The sequence below is a fragment of the Phoca vitulina genome, unplaced genomic scaffold, assembly GCF_004348235.1.
Source record: "Phoca vitulina isolate PV1807 unplaced genomic scaffold, GSC_HSeal_1.0 scaffold8, whole genome shotgun sequence".
In the NCBI taxonomy this organism is placed as follows: domain Eukaryota; kingdom Metazoa; phylum Chordata; class Mammalia; order Carnivora; family Phocidae; genus Phoca; species Phoca vitulina.
In genome coordinates, this window is record NW_022589711.1 from 58,404,537 (window position 1) to 58,424,831 (window position 20,295).

The 20,295-nt window shown below is 37.8% G+C and overlaps 1 protein-coding gene across 10 annotated transcripts in view; it reads right to left on the reverse strand.

Moving 5' to 3' along the window:
• VPS8 (VPS8 subunit of CORVET complex) overlaps positions 1-20,295 on the reverse strand; it is a 250,931-nt gene that overhangs the window by 172,895 nt on the left and 57,741 nt on the right. For all 10 annotated transcript variants that reach the window (XM_032407004.1, XM_032407007.1, XM_032407001.1 and 7 more), the window contains 5 exons: positions 18,306-18,380; positions 17,182-17,217; positions 15,987-16,077; positions 15,499-15,545; positions 14,460-14,549 (listed from right to left, as the gene is read on the reverse strand). In XM_032407004.1, coding sequence (XP_032262895.1) covers positions 14,460-14,549; positions 15,499-15,545; positions 15,987-16,077; positions 17,182-17,217; positions 18,306-18,380 — 339 coding nt within the window. The remainder of the gene's footprint in view (positions 1-14,459; positions 14,550-15,498; positions 15,546-15,986; positions 16,078-17,181; positions 17,218-18,305; positions 18,381-20,295) is intronic.

Genomic DNA, 20,295 nt, shown 5'->3' on the forward strand with positions numbered 1-20,295 from the left:
CCAGGGTCCTGGGATTGGCCCCGCATCGGGCTCCCTGCTCAGCGGGAAGCCTGCTTCTCCCTCTCCCACTCCCCCTGCTTGTCTTCCCTCTCTCGCTGTGTCTCTGTCAAATGAATAAATAAAATCTTTAAAAAAAAAAGACAAGGATGTCAACTCTCAAAATTTCTATTCAGCATCATACTGGAGGTCATACTAGAGCCAGTGGAATAAGGCCAGAAAGAAATAAAAGACATCCAGATTGGAAAAGAAGAACTAATTCTGTCTTTATTTGCAGACAACATGATTATCTATGTAGAAAATCTGGTGGAATATACAAAGAATTATTAGAGCTAATAAAGAAGGAGTTTAGCAAGATTGCAGGATGGAAGGAAGTTCAATATACTAAAATCAGCTGCATTTCCATATACTAGAAACAAGCTGAAACTGAAGTTAAAAAAAAAAATACTATTTACAATAGCATAAAAAAATAAATACTATGCAACTACCAAAGTGAAAAAAAGACATTCTCCATGAACCAATATAAAAAAATCTCCAAGATATACTAAGTGGGAAAACATGACAAAATCACAAATATAGTTTCCTATTATTTGTGTTAAAAAAGGAAAAAATATGAATGGGTGGGTGGTTAAACCTGTGTATATTTGCTTGTATTTACGTAAAGAAAATCTGGAAATATGCATAAAAAGTTAGTTGCAATGGTGAGAGGCAGGTGGGAACTGGGCAGATGGCATCAGGGTGGAGACAGACTTTTCACTGTATACATTTTTATACTTTTTGATTTTTAAATCATACAAATGTATAATTAATACAAAAAATTAAACTGAATGTTTAAAAAAGAACAGACACAGGTAATACAACAATGTATAGTCAATCTCAACATTACAGAAATAAGAAGCTATAACATAGAGACAAGGATATACACAAATATGTCTAAGCCATATTTATATTTATATAAAGCATCTACTATAGACCAGGGACATTGCTAGGTGTTAATGATACAGATTTAACAAAACATACATATCTTATAGTTTGGTACAAAGATTTTTTTAAAGTAGTTAACAATGAAGTATGATGACAGTGAAGAGAGGGGAAATATGAAATGCCAGGGAAACTTATAGCAAGGAGGCCTCACCTAAGTTGGCCTTTCTTGGAATGGGACATTTAAATGGATATCTGAGAGACAGCAGTAACCAACCAAACTATAGGTAAGAACATGCCATCCAGTGAGAGGGAACAGTAACTTGAAGGAGAGTCCAGACATAAGAGACAGTAGAGAACCTTGAAGACAGAGAGAATAGTGTGACCAGAGCACAGAAAGCAAAGACTGGCACTGGATGAGGAAGGGACAATGTGCAAGATTCTGGACTTTATTCTAACGTAATGGAAAACCACTGAAGGGGCCTTAAGCAGAGAACTAAGATTAAAAATTAAGAATTGTGACACTATTACAAGTGGTTTAGTCTTAGAATACATGTGTAGACTTTAATTACTTCTTTGCGAATCTCTACTATGTGCCACTAACCAACTTCCATTCCCTGCAGCACTTCTTAGTTCTCTTGGCCTAAACTCTCTCCAATTCTAAATTTCTGCTCACCCCCTTCTCTTTCGTTATCCAAGGAACCTTGAAATGCCTTGAAAAGAGGACACATAGGAGATTTCCACTTCTAGGGAACTAGAGCAGACATATTTGTCCCTATCTCTCCTACTAATGTAACTAAAAACCCTGGACAATATATACAACACAAACAGAAGACTCTGAAAGATGGAAGAAGGCAGACCTACTAGGGATCTCAGGACCTAAGGAACGACATGGTGGTGAGCTCCCTGGTTCCTTTTTACCATATATCCCAGACTTGGAACTAAAGAAGTTTGGCAGCCGGGAAATGCCCATGCACACAGGCAGAAAAAGGCTCATGAAAGCTACTCTCTAATGAAAGCTACTCTCTCTAGCCAAAAAAACAGAAAAGGAATCTTGCAAAAGAGAAAGAAAAAAAAACCAAAAAACTTACATCTGCTCTACAAAAAAAAAAAATCTGCTCTATTCTGGCCAAATACCACAGAAAAAAACCGTGGCCCCACACCCACTGTGACAGTTAATTTTATGTGTCCAGTTGGCTGGACCACAATGTACCTAAATATTTGGTCAAACATTATTCTGGTGAGTCTGTATGCAAATTTTTAAATGAGATTAACATATGAATCAGTCGATTCAGTATAGCAGGTCGCCCTCCCTAGGAATGCAGAAACATCTGCTCTTCTTGGGTCTCAAGCCTGCCAGCTTTCAGGCTGGAACTACATCATTGACTCTCCTGGTTCTCAAGCCTTCAAAACTTGGACTGGAACTACACATTAGCTCTCCTGAGTCTCCAACTTTCCAACTGACAATCTTGGGACTACTCAGCCTCCAGAATCAAGTAAGCTAGTTCCTTATCATCATCATCATCTCTCTCTCTCTCTCTACACACACACACATTTTTTATGGCTGAAGCAAAAATTTTAATACTGTGTGATGTGGTTCTATATATATACATAGAGAGAGAGAGAGAGATCTATATATATCTCCTATTGGTTCTGTTTCTCTGGAAAACCTTGACTAATACACCCACCCATGTCAACAAAAGCTGTGTGGAAAAACTAGATTTCCACCCTCCACAGCATATAACAAGGTACCCCAATTCTCCCTCCACTGAGCAGGATGGTATCAGAGAAGTCTAAGAAAGTGAGGACTTTCAATCCCAACAAGGCAGTGACCAATCCCTCCTCCTCCCACATGGAGAGTGCTAGTGGAATTCATGTCATGAGGCCCAAGGGGTGGTGTCAGAGGAGACTTATAAGAGAATCAGAACTTTCACCAATGCCCAATCCAGTGGTAGTGATGCTACTCTCACCATGCGTCAATGAAGGCCACATAGGGACAGTAATGAGGCATTCCTATCCCTGTCCAGTGAAGTATCAGAGAAGACTTAGTAAGGAGAACTCTCATCTCTGTCCAGCAGTGAGGATGAGCACCCTCTATCAGGTATCAATGGAAGGGAACCTGTATTTTTACCCCCACCTAACAGTAAGACGGTAGAACCCCCTCCCTTGTCAGAGCAGTATCAGAAGGAAGCAGCTAAAACAGAAGTTTAAATAAGATCTGGAGTCTCACAACCTAACACCACAATATTTAGGTTTCAAAAGGAAATCACAAATCATACCAAGGACAAAAAGATCTCAAACCGAATTGAAAAGTGATAATCAAGAGATGCCAACATTAAAATGACAGAGATGTCAGATGATCTGACAAAGATTTTTAAAGCAGCCATGATAAAACTGCTTCAGTAATATTACAATCTTAAAACAAATAAAAATATAGAAAGTTTGATCAAAGAAATAGAAGATATAAAAAGAACCAAATGGAAATTTTACAACTGAAAAATACAGTAACTGAATTTTTAAAAAACTCAAAGGACTCAACAGCATAATAGATGGTTCCGAGGAAAAAAATGAATGAACTGGAAGAAAGAACAGAAATTTCCAATCTGAAGGAGAAAACAGGCTGAAAATAAATAAATAAATAAAATGAACCGACACTCAGGGACCTATGGGACTAAAACAAAAGACCTAACGTGTCATCAGAGTCTCAAAAGAAGAAAAGATAAAGAGTAGAACTGAACAAGTACTTGAAGACATAATGGCCAAAAATATCCCAAATTTGGCAGAAGACACAACACAGATTTATCCAAGTATGATCAATCTAAAGGAATCCACACCAAACACATTTTCAAACTTCTGAAAACTAAAGAAAAAAGGAAAAAACCCAGAAATCTTCAAAGTGGCATGAAAGAGTTGACACCTATAAGAAAAACAATCTGAAAAACTGGATTTCTCATCAGAAACCATGGTGGTCAGAGCAAGTGGCACAGTATTTTTCTTTTTTTAATTTTTTTTTTTTTTTAAAGATTTTATTTATTTATTCGACAGAGAGACACAGCGAGAGAGGGAACACAAGCAGGGGGAGTGGGAGAGGGAGAAGCAGGCTTCCCGCCGAGCAGGGAGCCCGATGTGGGGCTCGATCCCAGGACCCTGGGATCATGACCTGAGCCGAAGGCAGACGCTTAACGACTGAGCCACCCAGGCGCCCCCACAGTATTTTTCAAGTGCTGAAAGTAAGTAACTGTCAACCTAGAATCCTAAGTCCAGTGGAATATCCTTGAAGCATGATATGGGGCAATCAAGACATTCTAAGATGAAGAGACTTTACTGTCAGCAAAACTACCCCCAAAGAATGGCTAATAAAAGTTTTCTAAACAGAAAGGAAACAAGAATGGACACCTTGGAACATCAGGAAAGAAGAAAGAACATAGCAACAACAAGGGTAAATGTAATAGACATTCCTTATCTTGAGCTTTCTTATGTTTTATGATTGAAGCAAAAATTATAATACTGTGTAATGTGGTTCTAAATGAAGAGTAGGAAGGGTATAAACTCAGAAATAAAAAGCAGCAAACTATTGACAGATGCAACAACCTAGATGAATCAACAGAGAATTATGCTCAGTTAAAAAAAAAACAAAGCCAATCCCTAAAGCCTACATACTATATAATTCCATTTACATAACTTCTTGAAATGACAAAATTATATAAATAGAAATAATTAAAGGTTGCCAGGGCCTAAGAAGGGGATGAGGATGGGAGGAAAGAAGGTGTGGCTATAAAAGGGCAAAATGAGAGATTCTTCTGGTGATGGAAATGTTCTATATCTTTACTATATGGGTCAGTATGCTGGTTATATACAGCTGTCCTGTAGTTTTACAAGATGTGCCCACTGGGGAAAACCACATTAAAGGTACTTGGAATCTCTCCGTATTATTTCTTACAACTAAATGTAAATCTACAATTATCCCAAGACAAAATTAATTTTAAAAAAAGAAAGAGGATACACATAGTTCTCAACTCACTTAAATAGAGCTATCTTACTCAAATTAATGCTTTCACTGGCTTCCTAAAGAAACCAAGTCCTTATCAATTTTGAACATTTAGAACTATAAACAAGATGAAATATTAAAGCCAAATCTATTTCCATATATTAAACCTTCCTTTCCAGTATCTAATTATGAAGAGACAAACTAGATTGTCCAGAGGATTACCCCTGGTGGCAATCTCCTAGATGCCTGAAAATAAGCTAGGTGGGATCAGTAGCTCTCCATCTGCCAGGAGCAAGGACTAAGCACAGATCCAACTTTGCACAGAGGTAGGCAGCGGACATTCCAGGACTAGTATACGATCATCCTTTTTTTTTTTTTTTTTTAAAGATTTTATTTATTTATTTGAGAGAGAGAATGAGATAGAGAGAGCATGAGACGGGGGAGGGTCAGAGGGTCCCATCGAGCAGGGAGCCCGATGCGGGACTCCATCCTGTGACTCCAGGATCATGACCTGAGCCGAAGGCAGTCGCTTAACCAACTGAGCCACCCAGGCGCCCCAGTATACGATCACCCTGAGCATCTGGTGCCCAAGCTCAGACGATCACCCCACTTAGCCCATTGGGAAGGCTGCTCTCACAAAAGCCCTAAAAGAAAGGAAAATGGGAAAGGACAGGTCCTTCTCTTGAAGCAAAACCTCGGTCCATCCAGTCAGACCTGGTCTATGCATGGAGATCAAGGGCCTACATGCAAACTTCTGACCCTTCTTCCATTAAGTTCAGCCTGTGCTGGATGCTGCTTGTGGCTATCTGCCTGAAGTCCTTCAACACAATCACAGTGAGAAATACCTGCTTTAGGAATATTCCTCTCAGTCTCAAAACCTGGCAGAATGCCTCTGAAAAATGGCTGAAAGTCTGGTCTCCAAAATTAAAAAAAGAGAAGAAAAAAAAAAGTAAATATTTCTCTAATCTCTTCTTCAATGCACAGTGCTATAAAGTGGTCACAGCAAATTACTTCTCTTGATAAGTGTATATATTTAAAATTAAAGAAGGCAATAGATATGTGAATAAAACATTGAACTGACAGACAGAAAACCTAAATTTAAGCCTGTCAATTGTTTGAATGAGTGAAGAGATCATTTTATTGCATTGTGACTATCTTACCATCTACCAACTGAAGATAACATCTCTGGCTTTCCCTCTTTCATAGGGATGATGTGAAAAGAAATGAGCCAGCAAATGCAGATTCCTCTGCTTTTTGGAGTAATGGCATTCATTCTCATAATTTGTATTCTAGAAGCCAGTCAGGTAATGAAAACTGCGTTCTTTGAAAATGATTCAAAATTTTAACAAAGCCTGGAATATATATATATACCAGAGTACATAAGCACTCCTGAACACACACATACACAGACCAATAGATCTATCTCCACGGGCTATCAGAGGCAGGCAGCTATATTCCGGTATCGGTATACAAACACCACGGGCAGTTATGTAGGTATAAGTGTCTCTCTGTACATGTGTTTGTGTGTGTACTTTTCCTTCTTTTTTTCCAGGTATGATAACGAAACAAATCTTCTAGGAAAGACCTAACTCCCCACAACCAACATGTTAATCAAGCCTCAGGGATAAGGTGGTGTGCTAGACACCAACACTGTTGTCCCTTCCTCAAATCACCTTAAGGAAGCATGAGTCAGAAAAGGAGGCTCCTGGGGCGCCTGGGTGGCTCAGTCGTTAAGCGTCTGCCTTCGGCTCAGGTCATGGTCCCAGGGTCCTGGGATCGAGCCCCACATCGGGCTCCCTGCTCGGCGGGAAGCCTGCTTCTCCCTCTCTCACTCCCCCTGCTTGTGTTCCCTCTCTTGCTGTGCCTCTCTCTGTCAAATAAATAAATAAAATCTTTAAAAAAAAAAAAAAAAAAGAAAAGGAGGCTCCTATTGCATCACTCTGTGTGTGTTCAGCTTTTAGTCTCTGTCCACTCTTTGGCATGAACTCCTAATACAAAAACATATGCCAATAGCGGCTACAACCATGGCCTTGAATGACCTGCTTCTCATGGAGGAGAAAATAAAGCAGGAAGGAGAGCCTGAGAACAATTAATGTAAGGCTTTACTTTTAAGATCTTTTAAAATTATATTATTTTTCAAATCCTATTGGCTTGCTTCATATTATTAAAATGCCTCGTGTTTATTTATACCTCTACCTTGTTTCATAAACAAACATGGAGTGTAGCAAGATAAACTATCCCAAAATACATGAAACTGCTTCCACAGTTAATTGACAAGCTTCTGAGTTTAGGACACTGTTAGTAGAGACTTCTGATACCAGAGAAGCCAAAGGGACAGTTTCAAGAAGTCATTAACTGTGTTGAATGCTATGGATGACCAATAAGATGAAGAATAAAATGGTCCTCAATCATTCAAATATGATTACCATGACTATACTAAAATGAATTCATTTTGTATTTTTACTTTTTTACACATTTCAATATCTTCCTAAAATTTATATATTATTTAGTCCTCTTTTTCAAAGTGAGCTACTTAACAACATATTGGTCTGAGATAATCAAAGAATATAAAGTGCACATGAAACCTAGCAGAGTATAGGGTAAAGGCTCTTTGAACCAGACAGCCTGAGTGCCTATCATGATTCTACTGTTTACTGGTTGTATGGTATTAGGCAAGTTAATCAACCCTCTGTGTGTCTGTTTACACCTATAAACATCTGTAAAATGGATAATTACTCAAGTATGTTATGAAGATTAAATGAGATACTTGCCAGACACACAGCACACAAATAATATTAGCCATGATTATAGACATCTGTGTTGTGTACACTAAGTTCTATTCTCAGTTCAAACCTCCCAGAGTTGGATTTAAAACATACGCCCAAGAGGTGCCTGACTGGCTCAGTTGGTAGAGCATGTGACTCTTGATCTTCAGGTTGTAAGTTCAAGCCCCACGTTGGGAGTGGAGCCTACGTAAAAAACACACACATATGCCCAAGACAAACACTGTATACGACATAAATACATGTTTAAAAAAAAAAAATCTGTCAAAAGATATTTCTCAAGTCAAGGGCACTAAACCAGATGCTGGGAAAAATCAGTTCCTAGACTTAGAAAGTTTAGCTGGGAAAGACTGATACTGAGTGAGTAATTTAATTGCATGGTATTTTACAAAGAAATGCACCTGACTTAATCTGGGAGTCAGAGGAAGTGACATTTAAGCTCAGACTCGAAAATAAACCAGAGCTGGTTAAGCTAAAAAGAAACAGGAAAGAATTTTTATGTGGAGAGAACACCATGGGAAAAGACTCTGAGTTAAGAGAGAACAGGGATGTCAAGAAATTGAAAACTCTAGTATGGTAGGGATACAGAGAATTAGGGGGAGACAGGTGAGGATGTATAATGCAGAAACTGCTAGGGAATTTAAAATATCTTAAAACCCAGAGAGCCTCATGTCTACACTTGATATACGCTTCTCTCTAGAATAAAGTACAGTAAGAATATGTACAGGAAGTGGCTACGGTAATATACCAAGAGATGATAGTGACCTGCACCAGGATGGTGGCAGAATGGATGGCATGATGTAAACAGAGTAGGCACACAGTCAAGGGGCTGAATCGACAGGAACGAGTGAAAGATAAGAATCATTCAACTTGTTTTAGGTATATAGTGGATCCATTCACTTAAAATAGGGGCCATCAGCAAAGGCTTCGTGAGGGGATGTTCTTGAGTTTAAGGTACTTCTAAAACATCCAGGTGGAGATGTAAATGGGCAACTTACTATATGGATCTCAGAACTTAGAAAACAATCTAGGTTGGAAATACTGGTAAGATAGTCCTTTGTCTATATCACCTACGGGGTGAGAAAGCAATGATTCTTAAACTTTGACCTGCTTAAGAGTCACCTCAGGGGCTGATTACAAATCGTTATCACCAATCCCAGAAAGCCTGATTCAGCAGACCCAGCAAATAATTCAAGAAAAAGCATTGTTAACCAATCCTCTCAAGTGATTTTGAAATAAATGGTCCAGACAACATCTTGAGAGCGCTGACTCCGAAATAAAAGAGTACTGTGAAGAATTCTAATGGTTATTGGTTAAAAGGAGAGAAGGAAGAAGGAACAAAGCAAGCCAGTAAGCAGCAAGAGAGAGAGAAAAAACCTGAAATGTAGGACACCAGAGAAGTCAAACGGACAGACGGTTTCAAGAAGTCATTAACTGTGTTGAACGCTATTGAGGACCACTAAGAGCAAGGATAAAAGGGTCCACTGAATTTACAGCCATGGAATGAGAGGGTGGTGAGTAATGAAGACAACACTTACAAGATGTTTGGCTCCGTAAAGGACGTGCAAACAAGAGGCAGCAGGCTATTGGGGATGGCATGGGGCTAAGAAGGGATTTGTTTGCTGTTTGACTTTGTTTTGGGATGCAAAACACTTGACCAGAAAAAAACGGTGAGGCTCAAGATGTATGAGACAGAGAACACTTTAATTTAATTCTTTTTAGTCCTACTAGTTATTATACAAATATAGGTTCAAATCTTTTCTCAGATAAATAAAAGCCACAGCCTATCAAAAATATTACGAGATCCCAAAGTTATTTTCTATAGTTAAGGAAGGACAAAATATTGATTGGTCTTTGGAAAAAAGCAAAAATACTGAATGGTATTATATATCCTGACTCTAAGGAAAAGGTGGGGCTCCTCATCAAAGGCAAAGATGAAAATTGAGGCAGCAGGAACGAGTGCCACCTGCTGGTAAAATATAAATTCTCAGTATTTTAACTGAAATAGAAACCAGTCTTACTAGAAATTTCCACTAACTGGATTAGAGGTTATGCTTCACACTGATACAGAATATCAGATCTTCCCACCCCACAAAGAAAGTCTTTGGTCTGCTGGTCTTCCTCTATTTCAAAACATTCAACAGTAGGAGGCACATAAATCCAAGAGCTTTTACATTTTCCCTAGGTAATTTTAAACTGAAATACACCGCCTCCTAATTTCTACCCACTGATACTAGCCTTCCTTCTGCTACAATATGGTAAACCCCCATATTGGAGGCCTTCATCATCTGAAGGCAGGCATGTCTCCACTTACTTAGCCATCAGATTAAACAAACCCAGTATAGTTTTTTCAAATGCTGTTCTTTAAATCTCCCACCATCCTGGTTGTGGGATGTAGCTTAATCTGTCAATAGTCCATAAAGTATCTCAGAACTTTTATTTCCAACAGGTAGCCCAGTAGTACTATTACTTACCTTTTCTGGGCCTTCACACACTATTAACTCATGCTAAGTTTGTGGTCAACTGAAATCCTGTCCGGCAAGATCCTCCCAATCTAGTACTCATGTAATTTAATTATTTGGATCTAATGCAGTCTTGATGTTCATCCTTGTTAAATTTCATCTCGTAACAATTTTGATGGCATTTTGTCAAGATCATTCTGAACCTTGATTCTTGGTGCCACCTAAATTTCACAAGCCACTCACTATATCCTCATCCAAATCAATTATAAAAAATTGGATATGAAAGAGCCCTAAAATGCAATTAATACTAAGCCACCAAAGAATACTCTTTTGGGTACGGATGTTTATCTAGCTGCAAATCTATTTACTATTTACCAATCTATTTACTACTCATTAATTTATTTCAGCCATTAGGATAATGGAAAATTTAGACAAATGCTTGAATGAAAACAAGGTATCATGTAACAGGCATTCCATGAACATTCTGTCCTCATATTCCTTTCAAAAAGGTAATTTATGAGTTTAACATGGTCGTTCTCAAGGGAACTCATGGAAAATGTTCATAAACCACACTGGAGTTATCAGTGGATACTTTCCTAAGTCCTCTTCCTTTAAAAAAAAAAACACACTTTAAGAGTCAACCTATTTAATGATTTCATGATCAACTATTTAAGACTGAACACTTAAAATGGCAGATTTGTGGCTAACCATACATGTATTTCACTCATTCTAATGGGCTGAAGATCACCTTTTCCAGAATAAAATTGTTCTCCTGAGTGAAATAAATTGTGTCTCCTCTGCTTAGGCATCCAGGCTTAACTGAACATACTTTATTTAAAAATGAATCCAAAGTGGGCGCCTGGGTGGCTCAGTTGGTTAGGCGACTGCCTTCGGCTCAGGTCATGATCCTGGAGTCCCGGGATTGAGTCCTACATCGGGCTCCCTGCTCGGCGGGGAGTCTGCTTCTCCCTCTGACCCTCCCCCCTCTCATGCTCTCTCTCTCTATCTCATTCTCTCTCTCAAATAAATAAATAAATAAATAAATAAATAAATAAAAAATGAATCCAAAGTTACTTAAAAATTATGAATAGCGACAGATTGTCCAAACAATATCTGGGTTATAATTCCACTGGGTTTTGAGATTTAAACAATCATTATGCAACGAACTATATGTCACATTTGCTGGCCTTCAGCTTTTTAATATATTTTTAACTAGGCGGGGCGCCTGGGTGGCTCAGTTGGTTAAGCGACTGCCTTTGGCTCAGGTCATGATCCTGGAGTCCCAGAATCAAGTCCTGTATCGGGCTCCCTGCTCAGCAGGGAGTCTGCTTCTCCCTCTGACCCTCCCCCCCCTCTCATGTTCTCTCTCTCATTCTCTCTCTCTCAAATAAATAAATAAAATCTTTAAAATATACATATATATATTTTTAACTAGGCTTTTCCACTTTAAAGACCATTTTCTCTGCTCATGAAAATAGAAGCAAAATAAGAAGTGCTGTTCTTTAGTAGAGTATAGCAATCCAGATGTGGACCCTGAGGCCCAACTTCCTGGATTCTAATCCCAGCTCTATCATTTATGAACTGGGTGACCTGGAACAGGTTACTTAACCTCTCTGTCCCTCAGTCTCATCTATAAGTGTGAATAACAACACTACCCACCGTACAGAGTTATGAAAGAATGAAATGAGTTACTACGTGTAAAGCATTAACAGTGTCTGCCACACAGTAAACATTAAATGGGTTAGACGTCTGCTCTAATTCTCATTCTTGATCACCTATTAATATCAGTCACCCTTTCTCATGGATCCTTTCCCTGCACTTGCTCTGAAAATAACTGTATAAAAGAACAGTTAGTCAGGAGCTGGGCTCTGAAACCAGAAAGGCCTAGATGGGAGTACTGGCCCACCACTTACCAGCAATGCTACCTTGGAAAATCACCTTTTTCCAGCTCAACTTCCCTCATCCATGCAATGGGGATTAAAAACAGCATCTGTCTTCATGGGGTTTTTGTGAGAATTAAATAAAAATTATATTAAAAAAAAAAACTTCACATAGTACTTGGCATGTAGTAGATACTCAGTGAATCTTGATCAAAATCCCTTTATGGGTAGCCCTCAGCATTTTGGTAGGCACAATCTGGGGACTATTTTCCTTTCCGACAGTCTTATAGGTTCATGATGTCTTTGACATATATCTTTGATTATCTGCCTCTCTCCATCTTTCATAGCTGGTCTGTGCTTTGTAGACAGATACTTCTCTCAACATTCCTTCCCATTTCCTTTCTTTTTGAATTTTTGTGGTTATTATGTCAAAATTTAAGAATTTCCTGTTCTTTGTGAACCCATTTGTTTTCTGAAGCCTATAACCATGAGATTGTGCCCATATTTTTCTTCTGAAACATGTGCTTTCTAAAACATAGGATTCAAGCTGAGCTTATTTCTTAACATTATTACAATCTTTAAAATAAAGTGGTATTTTTTCCCCCTCAAGAGTCTATACGTTCTATTTCGAAACCTAATCATTGGTAAAAAGTAAATCCAGAATAATGGTTTCCACCGTTTCCTTTACCTTCTAGGAGACTCAATCATTAATCAAAAATTGTAGCAGATACTTTTAGCAGAATGAAACTTCCAATGTATATCTAAAGAACACATCCCTATTACAGTTTGTTTCTCTGTAAATTTTATAACCTGGATTAGAAACAGTCATCTATAGTCCCTGTCATGCAAGATTCTTTTGCATTTCTCCACTAGAACACCACCTTTTTCTTCTTTTACAGCTCTCTGCCACATTCTTCCCCAGCACAGTGGTTTCTGTATCACACATATACACACACACCCCTCATTAGCCCTCCAAGCGTTCCCTGTTAGAGGTTTCTTTCCAAAAAGTGTACCTTTCAATGGCCAGAGTTCTTTCATAAATACCATCCCATCACTTCTTGGTAATAGACATCCCCTTGTTAAAATATTGTATTCTATATATACTGCAATGGTATATACAAATTTATTTATATACAAGGTATTAGTGCCAAACAGTATTGTTCCCAAGTGCTTTCTTTCTGCCATATGCCTTCCTCCTAAGTTATCTGATTTCATAATTTTATTGGGGCTTATTCCTCTACTTTACTGATAAATTTAATGAGCCTACAACCCAAAAGTAATAAAAGTTACTCTGCCAAAAGACCACTACCATAGCATTAAAGAACACAGCTCAGGAAACCAAATCTTCCACTCATACCCTCCAGCTCTTAACTGCACTATCTATTCTTGTCTTCCAAAGTTACTAGCATCGAATGGAGTTATGGAAATATATAAGCTGTGCCTGCTCTTCAGAACATCAAAACCCCTAGATTTCTTCTAAGTATTTCCATTAATGTACACAAGAAAAATTCTTTGACTGGACTGCAAACTTAAGATAGCAAGGACCATGCCTATTTTACACACTGTACGCCCAGTGCCAGGGGCTGTGTACTTTGCCATACGGACCAAGTTCTGCCCACAGCCTGTCTCTGAATGGCTCATAGCTAAGAATGGTTTTTAAATTTTTCAAGGGCTGTTTAAAAAAAGAGAAAGAAAACAAAGAAGAATAAGTGAGAGACCACATGGCCCCTTCTCAAAGCCTAAATTTTCCCATCGGGCCCTTTTTAGAAAATGTTTGTTGACCCTCTGATTTTTGTTAAAAGTGAAGGCAGGGAAGGGAGGGTGAGGGAGCTCGAAAAATGGGAGAAGGACAAACAGAGATTTGCAATAAATATAACTGGAGATCACTACAAACAGTACAACTCACATAATAAAAGTTGTACACGTCTTTAAATAGTTGCTTGCCTTCCATTTTCATTGAGCTCCAAGAGAAACTACAGACCTTTCATTCGCCTATTGTAGAGATCTTTCTCTGGGGGTAACCAATCTGTTGTTGCATCACAGGTGCTCCTAGAACTAAATTTAAATCCTGGTAGTACACCTCTTCTCTAACTAGCCTAGTTAACAAAAATGTTAGTTATCAGCAAGGTGTCAGCCACTGTAAGGTGTCACTTCACAGGTACGCATCCTTATAGACACATCCTTTCCTTCCACAAAGCACTAAGTAGCTAACTGCACCAACACTCCACAACATTTTAGGCGGCTGTTCCCATGTGACCTGTTACTTCAAAATTGCATCATTTAGAATGCTCCAAAAGCCCTGAAATAAAGTTCTGAATGCTGAAAAATGTTTAACTAAAACAGGAAAGTCCCATTCTCAAGTAATACGAAGGAGCAGTATTAGACCTATTCATAGCAATGTCTCTTAGAAGCACGTGCAAAGGTGTACCTGAAAATGCTGCTCCATCACTTGGATTTTTCCCTGGTCTGGACACTTTTTCAGAGCTCGATCTGCATAGTGGAACAGGATTTCTACCATCTGTAAGGAAAACAGCCTTGTATAGAAAATCAAAACATACCTCTAATATTTTTCAGTACTTAATATACATGGATCTTCCTAAATAACACAGAATCAAGCTTTATTAAAAATACAATTTAAAATTTTAGTGCCTTATTTCCCATTATTTTTAACCCCAGACTAATTTCTTTCAGCCTCAGGGCTACTACTAATTTGCTAATCTCCAGGTTCTAGACCTCAGTGGTATCTTTGTTGCTCAGGAAATGAAAAACTGAAGGCAAGCTCTTCAGAAATGCTCTGCTGTAGGTCTTTCCCTCAAGAACACAGAACACAAATTCCTAAAGTATTTTAGCAGATGCCAAGAAAGTTATTCCTGAGTCTGCAAGAGTGACAGATTTCTATTCATGTTTTCTATATGCTTACACTAATTTGAAATATAATTTTTACCAATGCATTTGCACAATAAGAATAATGACTATATAATAAATGGAGTCAACCAGGTCTAGATTGGGAAAACCAAGCCAACATTAAATATTAGCATTAATGCTAATTAATAATAATAATAACAATAATACAACAGCCCTCTCTGCTACTTCAGGCAACACAAACACACATGTAGTGTTTCTATTTCTCATAATCATCTGTTTGTGAAAACTAACACATGTCAACTTTTTATGGGCTATAATTACGCTCAGAAATAATCCAGATCTTTGGCTTTCTCCCTCCTCCTTTCTGCTGTCTTTTGGCTATTTTACAATTTTATCATCTTCGTAGTGAGCAAGGGAAAAAAGGAAAGGTGATAAAGTTTAAAAGCATTCAGGATGACACCAGGGAATCCTATTCTGACTTGTTTTTTTATATACTCTCTCCTTGACTGTAGCCATTTACCTAATTATGCCCCCAAATTATTAACTAATACCAAAAGCAAACCTGTACTGTGCCCAAGTAAAGCCCCTATTAAAATACTCACTCGATCTGCAACAACAGCCTTTCGCTTACTGGCATCCCCGGATAATCCTGCAGAGAAGCAAAATCCAGCATAAAAACAAAGTCCACATCTTAAGGACTGAAACTGTTGTGGTCTTCTATTTACAACCCGTGCTAACAATAAACATAATTATAACAAAAAGTGTACCTTTCAATGGCCAGAGTTCTTTCATAATATGCCATAATAAGAGCCATCTCCCATCTACCGGGCCTGATAACATATCAGTGTACCTCCCTTTTATCCCAACAGTAAATTCTTCTTATGAAAGAATTTAAAAAGCGACATTAAAACTCCAAATCCCGTCATTAACCTTTTTCAATGGAAGTCTGTAAGGTTTGATAACATCTTGTTCATAAAATATTTGAATGCTAAGCTAAAAAGTATTCTATGAGTGTTTATTATTATTAATATTATTATTTATTCTTTCTACTCTAAACAATGTCTACTACACTGGTACTCTGTTAACTTACCCACTACTGCTTTTGCTTTTCCTTCATGGAAAGACCATGCAAGAGCCAAGGCTTCTGTAAGACAATCTTGTTTCAGGAGATGATCCACTCTCTAAAATGAATAAATGAGAAAAGCTAGACCCTTTTGTTCGACCAACTACCAGTTGGAATTCCTATTCTACCTAATACCTTTTCAAAAGTTGTTGCTTAACAGCTAAAATTATTCCAATAACCATGTAACTATATTTCTTTTTTTTTTTTTAAGATTTTGTATTTTATTTGAGAGAGAGAGAGAGCACGTCCCCCACGAGCAGGGTTGGGAGGGGGAGAGAGGGAATTCCAAGCGGACTCTACTGAGCACGGAGCTCGACGCGGGGCTCTATCCCAGGACCCTGAGATCATGACATCAGTCAAAACCAAGAGTTGGACGGTCAACTGACTGAGCCACCCAGGCATCCCTGTGACTATCTTATTTCCTTAACACACTGGATAGTACAGTGACTGTATGGGCTAATACAGGCAGCCACGAGGCCTAAATATGAAAAAAGGCAAAAGCTGGAATGTTACTGTAACAAAAATGGCTACTTGTTTATCACAACATCCATTCACTCCCTCCTCCTTAGCAACAAATCCCATGTGTACCTGAGACAGCAATATACCAGCTTAAGGACATTTCTAAGACTCCCTTGCAGCCACTTTTTTGGGGCCATGTAACTAAGTTCTGGCCAATGACAGGTAAGTGGAAGTGTTGTTTGGCCTTTCTGGGATATGACCTTAAAAGGCAGGGGCCAGCCCTTCTCTTCCCTTTCCTCCTGCCTGGAAAGTGGACTTCACAGCTAGAGCTCCAGCAGCCATACCGGAACATAAAATGAACTAGAGACAAGAATTCACACACAAGCATGGGGGAACAGGACAGTATACTAAAGACCAGAGAGCTGCCACACTAGCCACAGGCTCCCTACCTCCAGAATGTTTTTACATAAGAAAGAAATCTTGTTGAAGCCACTGTTACTTTAAATTTTCTGATATATGTAGCTAAATGTAATCCTAATTTATAGCCAGTTTTATCAAATCAAGTACCTAATAGTGATTCTGATATACACTTCTAAAATTAAAAAGCACAAATCCAAATAATCTTTTCCTGCAAAGTCAAAACAGAAATGTTAAGATGCTATCAATTCAACAGCTCTAACATATAAAATTACTTTAAACTCACCTCTCTCCAGCTTCTCAGCATCATCACATAAACAGACTGGAAAATAAAGAAACTGTAATTAAAATGATCATCTTTAACAGCCTCATTTGGGAGACATATTTGTCCCAGTCCCACATCTCATTTTACATCTCTCTAAGGAAAAATATTTCACACTACAGTTAGAGGTATCTACTAAAGGGTTTTCAAGGGCCCACATTAAAGAGTAAATCAAACAAACATTTAATGGTCACTAAGTCTACTGTCCAAGGAGTTAACTCCACAGGAAAGGAACAAAGAATGCCCTAAATCCCTATACTAACTGACATTATTTTGAATTTTAATAATGAAGAGATATTTCTCCAAGTTAAAAAAAAAAAAAAGGCAAGGAACAAATTGATATACAAAAAAGTTCCTATTCCAGTGATTCTATTCTAAGTCAAACACCTCAATGCATTTTAATATATCCTAAGCTGATCTAAGCTAAAGGACATCTTAATTATATGACAAATATACATGATAAGGTATCTTCCTGGTCATGAAAACATAAATGTGAAGATTATGAAAGTATGTCCTTGAATCAAGAAAATAAGCATCCTATGATAACCTAAATGAAAGTAAAAATACGTCTAAAAGTAGAGAAAATAAATAAGCTAAAGATCACAACTATATAACCCCTGAAAAGGGACCCTGCCTCACTCAGTCAGTTGGAGGATGAGACTCTTGATCTTGGGGTTGTGAGCTCAAGCCCCACATTGCGTGTAGGGTTTACTTAAAAGAAAAAAAAAAATTCCCCCCCCCCCTTTTTTTTTTAAATTTGTTTATTTGAGACAGAGAGAGAGCACAAGCAGGGGAACGGGCAGAGGGAGAAGCAGGCTCCCCGCCGAGCAGGGAGCCCGATGTGGGACTCGATCCCAGGACCCTGGGATCATGACCTGAGCCGAAGGCAGCCGCTTAACCGACTGAGCCACCCAGGCGCCCCCCCAAAAAAATTCCCCTTAAAAAAACCATATATATATCTCCCCTAAAAGTTTCAGATTACTGCTGACCAATATTCACTTTATAATGCACAGCTCTCTTTACCAGAAACCTCCTTCAGCCGCAACTACCCTGACACAAATGCCAAGTTACAAAGTAGAAGAGCTTACTTTTGTCCCCAAATAAAAGATTTGACCACCATAGCTACTGATGGATTGATAACAAGCCTTCTCTCCAACCAAAGCCTATAAAAAAAAAAAAAGTTAAAATTACATGCATTAGAAGTCTCATTAAGTTTTAAAGAATGTCAAGTACACAGACATTTTAGGTCAACATAGTTTTATCCCATAAATTGTGGGGAAAAAATGTCAGTCAAGTGCCAGTCTGTCAGTGGAAATGGCAGAAAAGACAAAGTGCAAAAAATTAATTCCCTGCTTACATACGGTCTTTTTATTTTCTCAGAATAACACAGACATGGGAGGAATATGCCAACTTACTAAATCTAAAGGGAAACTGTGGCAGTCTGCCCATTATTGGAAGACAGACATTCACTGTTTCGGGCAAAGACCAAGGCTGTTTGAAAATGGTAACCTCTAAGTTCTTTGAAATAAACATCAACCTAAAAGGCAAGGAGAAACAGGAAGACAAAGCAGCATAATATATGGGAGTCAGCCTAGCCCAGTAAAAGAGAAACAAAACCTACTGTGTGATAAATTTGGATTGTGAATTTTGACTCTGTTACTTAAGGTATGACCCTACCCTAAACAAGTTTCAAACTTCCGACATTCAATTTTCCCATCTTTGAAAAACCATGCAGTTTCCATGAAACTTAACTATGTTAATATTTATAAATGTCTCCAAGTATGTAAATGGTCAGTTAACTGATAACCATGATAATTTTTAACTTTTCACTATGAAATTTAAAAATATATACAAAGGTAAGGAGAATAATACAGTGAACACTCTGCATACATTAATCAGCCTCATCGATTACAAGATCATCACCGATCCTGTCTCACCTGTACTCCCACAGACTCTCCTTTACACAGTATAATTTTGAGATGATTCTCAGATTTTGAATATTTCATTTATAAAAATTCAGTATATGCATAATAAATAAGTCCTTTTTAACAGAACAACAACTTCATTAGCATACTTTTTAAAAATCAGTAATATGAAATAAAAATAAAATTCTCACTATGAAATATCCAGTATTTGGATTTCAAATGGTCTCATAATTTATGTCAAATGTTGTTGAGGTTTTTGTTGTTTTGTTTTTGCTTTTTCTACATTTCGTGTGTCTAAATCAAGATCCAACAAAGGGACACATATCGGAGCTGGCTGGTCTGTCTCTTAACGCTCTTTAAAAGTTTATAGGTTTTGTCTCCATCTCACTCCTTTATTTTCCTTGAAATTTACTGAGAAACCGGAATACTTATTCCATAGTTTCCTACTATCTAGATTGCATTGCTAATTACATCCACACAGAATCTTTTAACATGTTCCTCTGTCTTCCATATTTTCTCTAGAAGATGCTTGATCAGAATCAGTGTCTTTTGCTTTGATTTTGGTTTGGGTTTTTTTGGGCAATACTACTCTAAGTACGATGTTAGCTATAAGATATATAGCTATATAAGATATATTAGCTGTAAGATTTTTATAGATGCCCTTGTTTATATGGTTGAAAAAACTCCTTTTATTCCTAGTTTGCTGAGTTTTCTCAGAAATGGATATTGAACTCTATCAAATGCTTTTTGTCTTTTGAGATATTATGGTTTTTCTTTTATAATCAACTAATACAGTAAATTATACTGATTGTGAATGCCAAACCAGCCTTGCATGCCTTGGAAAAACACCATGTGATCATAATTTATTACTTTTTATACATTGCTGGTTTCTATTTGCTAATATTTTAAGTATTTTTACTTCTATGCTTATGAGAACATTAGTCTATAGTGTTCTTTATTGTAGTATCTTTGATTTTATTATCTGTCTTATAAAAATTATGTGCTCCCTTTTGCTCCCTATTTTTAAAAGATTTTTGTGTACAATTGGCTTTTCTCCCCCCTTAAATATAACAAACCTCACTAGTGAAGCTCTCTGGGCCTGGAGCTTCTCTACAGAAAATCAATTTCTTTAACTGATGCAACAGTCACTTAG